Source organism: Quercus robur, chromosome 4 (assembly GCF_932294415.1).
Source record: "Quercus robur chromosome 4, dhQueRobu3.1, whole genome shotgun sequence".
In the NCBI taxonomy this organism is placed as follows: domain Eukaryota; kingdom Viridiplantae; phylum Streptophyta; class Magnoliopsida; order Fagales; family Fagaceae; genus Quercus; species Quercus robur.
Window position 1 is genome coordinate 14420510 of NC_065537.1, and position 5783 is coordinate 14426292.

The following is a 5783-nucleotide window of genomic DNA, read 5'->3' on the forward strand; positions in this document are numbered from 1 at the left end:
CCAACATGCAAGCCAAAGAAAACGACGATTCTCCCACCACTTATTGTTCATCATTTCTTGCTCGAGACCCCTTCTCTTACTCTCAAATGTCATTATAGAAAAATTGAGTATCAATCTCTTTCCCTTTCTGTGTTCCCCCAAAGTAACCTCAACATTTGTCATGTTTTGCTGTCCTTAGAACATTGAATCGTCAATGTAGATTGAAGCAATTCATGCCTAAAACTACATCATTATGTACTCATTTGAATAGGTCCATTTCTCTACTATGCATGCCTAAAACTACATCATTATGTTTGTTTTAGCTCCTAATTTTGTTAACATGTAATTAAGCAAAGGAAATTGTTATATTCATTCTGAATTAATTTGGAGTTTTAGGCAGCTGGAAATTTATACATTCATGACGTTTTCCCACTCCTATTATGTCTTTTAGCAGCTCCTCTTCAATTATTTGTTGAGGTATTGTGCTTGAAATGTGAAAAATGTTGATGATTGGACTCAATTAAACTTAGTTTTCTTTTCTGCTTTTTTATATATATTTTTTCCCTTTAATTTATTTCACAAAGCTTATCCTTTTGACATATATAAATTGTTAAATTTTTTTTTTTTTTTTTTGAGAAAGAATTGTTAAATTGATATGATGTAACTCCACTCAATTAAATCTAATACTATTAATAATAATAGCATATTTTATTTCAAAGAAATTCTATATCAAGCACCTACCAAGACATCTTTGACAAGTTTAGCAGGCCTACCAAAACATCTTTGACAAGTTTAATAATGGTACAAGATTTTATTCTTTGACAAGTTTGAGAGTAATAATAGTCTCACTAAAGTTGGTAATTTTTCACTATAATGGTTAAGTTCTCGTTGCTGATCTTGACAAATATACATTCCATCTACTAACTGATAAAGTAGAATCAAAGATCCACAAAATGATACAAAATTTTGTACGTAAAATATACTTTGTCATGAATTTAATGATACACAACCCTGCTCAAAATTTGAAATTTAATTAGCAAAAATAAGCATGGGTTCACACCTAGAGCACACCTAATCATATTAGGTGTGATGTTTGAGGCACTAATCATGCTAGCTAGACATTGTTTTAGGTGGGAAATGACCCCTGATCAATTGCGCACGTATGCTAAACTAAGCTTTAATCTAATCAAGTGTAGCTTTGAAAACCCAAATTTTGACAGTTTCTTTTTCATCATTGCTCTGGGCCGAGTAACCGTTCTATTTTTATCATTTTTATGCACAATATTTTACCAGGTGATGCATATTTTGCTGTTTGGATGAGGTGTCTAGAACCTGAAACAGTAGCAGATAGATTAAATTTGAGCAAAACAACATTGATGTTATGGTACTACTACTACAGTACTGCCGTACTAGATTCATCTTTAATAGTTGTTACAAAGTTCAATATCATCACCAATAATTCCAAACTTTACTCTATACACATAGGCTAGCTAGAAAAACGTTACATCAGTCCACTGATTTATGTAGATATATCGTAAAAATTGAAGCATTAGGAAAGTTATATATATAAAAAATAAAAATAAAAAGAGAAACAAGGGTTGTGGGTGTCTAATTATGAGAAAATTCTTAGGTATTCTCGAAGTTTAGAAAATGACGTTCTTTAGAAAATGACGTTCTTTCTTACATTCATGATGGACTTTATTATAAATTTAATAAATGGACCCCATTAAGAGGGAGTATCATTCTCTGTATTTCGAAAGTACCTAAGAATTACTCTTGTATATCAATATAATCATCGTTGAATTATAGGAAAATCACAAAGAATTGGACTATTCATTTGGATGTAGCCTATCCGGTGTTTCCCAAGTACAAATTGCCAAGTCAGGCTAATGGAATTTACAAAGGTAAGTTAATTGTACGGAACTAAATTAAATCAAGTACAACAGTACAACCCCTAAGTTGTGTGATCCATGCCGGTTGAGCTAGTCCAAACTCCAAAGTCACACTCTACCTTCTCTCAAAAGAAAGAAGAAGAAGAAAAAGTCACAAAGTTACAAATTTTGTTCTACTCGATGAATTTTTCAAATGCATTAAGTATTTAGTAACTTGCAAAATTAAGTTTCCTTGGCATCACTAATTAATGTAAATGAGACCAGATTCAATCCCTAATCACAATGAATAAAAAATAGGAAAAGTTACAAATTTTTATACCATGTGTTTGGATCATGTAAAAATCTAGTCTACAAACTTTTTTTTTCTTTATTTATTTATAGAAGGAATCTAGCCTACAAACTTATCCTCTAAAACAATTTATAGTCCCACCACTTTACCCCCCTTTTAGTTTAGTTTAATGGTACAAATAAATTTTGGATGACAACTTATCCCCTTTTTAGTTTGGTCCTACAAAATTTAATCCCACTATCCTTTCAATCCTTAATAATTCTTCAAACGGAATATTAACTATTCCCTTTTAATCTTAATCTAGAACCTTAAGAAGATCAAATGCAATAATTAAAGCTTTACATACTAAACTAAACTTTGATATAACTAAATCAAGAAAGGGTAAATCGTAATTTCACCAAGAAAATTGAATAATAATAAATAATGCAATATAACGGCATGCAAGTAACGCAAAGTAAAATTAATCAAATTATTATTTTTTTTTTATAACTCATAATTGTAATGAGAGATGGGTGATTTGAACCATAAAAAAAAGCATAAAAGGATGTGTCAATTAGTTGAGTTATAAAACTCTTAGAAAATAATATTTTATTAAGGGTCTATTTGGATACCGCTTATTTTGCTGAAACTGAAAATTTATTGCTGAAAATACTGTAAATAAAGATAAAAGTTAGTTGAAATAATATAGTAAAACCCATAAATAGTACCAAAAAGTGCAATGGGCTCATGAATAATAGCAAAAATAAACTGAATAGTGAAATAATTTTTATTTTTCATTAGTATTCAAACTGAGGCTAAGTAGTACTAAGCTTACTGACATTATTATTATTATTATTATTAGGGTTCAGTTAATGTGTTCCCTAAGATATTCATTTTTAGAATCATTTTCTTGGGAATTGACTCATTTTTAGAATCATTTTCTTGGGAATTGAAAGTTTCAATTCCCAAGAAATTTTTTTCCAAAAATAAAAATTATTGTGTGCCTTTAGGGCACACATTAGTAAAATCCTATTATTATTAACAATTTAACACTTAGATACTCACCACATCAATACTTATATAATATAAAGATCACATTTTAGCCAATTAAACTCAAAGTTATCCAAAGTTCACATTTTTCTACTCTCATGTTTTATCAAATTCTCTCTATAAAAATAATAATAATAATAAAATAGTTATCTAAATAAATTAGAATGTAGAAAATAGAATAGATAATTTAATATTGATATTTTTAAAAGGGGCAGTGTAAAATAAATAAATAAATAATTCAAAAATTCTTATATTATAAAAGACAAATTTTGGCACATATTTATGCGAATTCTCTAAAAAAAACATTATTAAAAAAAATATAAATACGGTCTTAGGATGCTTTACTAGGAGTAGGTGGTAGCATCACCGTCAAACAGCATATGCATAAATCTCGTCATTATCTATCTTCCCAAGAAGACATCAATCCTATCAAACTTCCTAAAATGACGAAACAACCCCTCGAATACGAAAAATCCAACACTTTTCGGTTTTGCTCAGTACTCTCTCTGACTCTCTCACAGTCATGATGATGATGAATTAAAGCCACCGGAATTCACGGAAATTACATCGACCTGACCTGTCCGAAAAAACACAAACCGCCGAGGACCCCATCTCTGTCCCCTCCCTTTACTTTCCTCAGATCATTTACTCTCTACTCCGGCCGTTACAACTAACAAACCAATTCAGTTTTTCAGTAACTTGATTCATAAACATAATCCATACCATTTTTCTCGTAATTTTCACCAACTTCAGGAAAAAAAAATGCGAACTTTAGCTGCCGAGAATGCATCAGATAACTCTGTTTGGATTCCGAGAAAATCTAACCAGACTATCCAAAAAAAAAAAAAAATCTTACCAATTCTGTTTCAGTTTTGAGTCAAAATCCAAAACAAAGGAAATCCCAACAAATCACTCTCCCTTTTTTCTTGCTTTCACTTGCCTAAAAATGCAAGATCTTCAGCTCAAATTTTCCCAGGAAACAAAACAAATTAATAACAAGTGAAAATATATATATATATAAATATATATATTTCTCAGTAACAGAAAGCACAAGAAGTAACAGGAATACTAGTACTACAAGTACAAATATATATATATATATATATATATAAATATATTCCTCTTTACAATCAAACAAACAAGGAAACAAAACCCTTCTGCAATTTTTTTTTTTGGCAATATATTTCCCCTTCTTTTTTTTCTCTAACAATAATACAACCTTTCATTTCATTCACCTGCTGCAAACTCTGAATTTTTGAAGATCGCAAAAAATATTTACAAAACAAAAAAAAAAAAAAAAGCCAAGAAACGATCTTCCTAAATTACCATATTAGCCCTGTCTGTCTGTCTGTTCTCTCAATCCTAGTAAAAAAAAAAAAATTTAGGAGACCCATTTAGTAGAAATCCTCAGAGGAAGACAAGGAGTTGAGGAGGTCAAGGAGGTCACGAGAGTGCTCGTGTCCGAGACGAAGAGCCTCGAGGACACGTTCGAATACGAGTACGTGACACGGGATACGGAGGGCGCCCTTTTGGTCGTATCCGTATTCCTGAGCCGATTTGTTGAGCAGATTGACGAACACTGGGTGGTTGAGGAGCTCGGCCGAGATTACGAAACGCTCCATCTCGTCTCCCACGTAGACCGGCACGTGTCCTTCCGGGACCACAGAAGCGGAAGAGGAGGAGCGGCGGCGGCTCAGCTTGGCTCGGAACGAGCTGGCTCTGCGTGAAGATGGGTGTTGTTGGGGTGCGTGAACGGTAGCGACACGGCGCGTGTCGGCAGAGCGGAGGAGGGAGTACTGGGATGAGTCGGCGACACGGGAGAGTTTGCTGATCAATTTTTTCATTGTGGAGTTTGAAAGTTTGTTAGAATGAGATGAGCGAGTGTGTGCAATATTGAAGAGTTTTCTTCTACTTTTCAGAGAGAGAGTTTAAGAGAGAGAGGGGCTGTGGTGTTGTGGGTGTGGTGGGTGAGATAAGGAGAGGTATATAAAGGGCAAGAAAGGGAATAAAAAAAGAGAGGAAGAGGGTAGAAACATAGAAAGGTCATGATGAGAGAATGGTTAGGAGGTACAGGTAGGCGTACTTTGCAGGTACAATTAGTATGAGAGAGAATAATAACTTTTTTTTATTATTATCTTATCCTTTTATTTTTGTTAAATATGCTTTTTTTAATTTTTGTTTTTTATTTTTTTGGATTTTTGAGAGAGAGAGAGAGTATAGGGTAGTGGCTAGTGGGTGTTTGAAATTTGAAGTTACATGGAATGGAAGCATAAATTTCGGGAGACTATCACGGGGCTGCAGGTGAGACTGATGTTTGGCACCGTTTTGTTTTTTGTTTTTTATTTCCTAGTTCAGAAAAATAAAAATGGGATTTGAAATTTATAACATTTATTTATGTTGTGATTAGTAGTATTTTTTTTTTTAGAAATGCTAACAAGTGCTCTTAGGACACTGGTTAAGAACTTAATTAAAGAAAATTTTTATGAGAAAAGAAATAAAAACAATTAATGTTTTGACAGTTTTTTTCATTTTTCATAAAAGTGATGTCAAAAATTTCTTTAACTGGATTCTTAACCAGTGCCCTAAGGGGCACT

At 32.4% G+C, this 5783-nt stretch overlaps 1 protein-coding gene across 1 annotated transcript; it reads right to left on the minus strand.

The window, feature by feature from the left end:
• Positions 1–4246: 4246 nt before the first annotated feature.
• Positions 4247–5158, minus strand: LOC126720648 (auxin-responsive protein SAUR72-like). The gene has a single exon (XM_050423380.1). It carries the CDS (start codon positions 5031–5033, stop codon positions 4584–4586), a length of 450 nt encoding a protein of 149 aa, XP_050279337.1. The 5' UTR covers positions 5034–5158; the 3' UTR covers positions 4247–4583.
• Between the last annotated feature and the right edge of the window lie 625 nt (positions 5159–5783).

Bases quoted from the DNA above. Each gene is read 5' to 3' on its own strand.
- LOC126720648 (XM_050423380.1), bottom strand. From the start codon at position 5,033: ATGAAAAAATTGATCAGCAAACTCTCCCGTGTCGCCGACTCATCCCAG.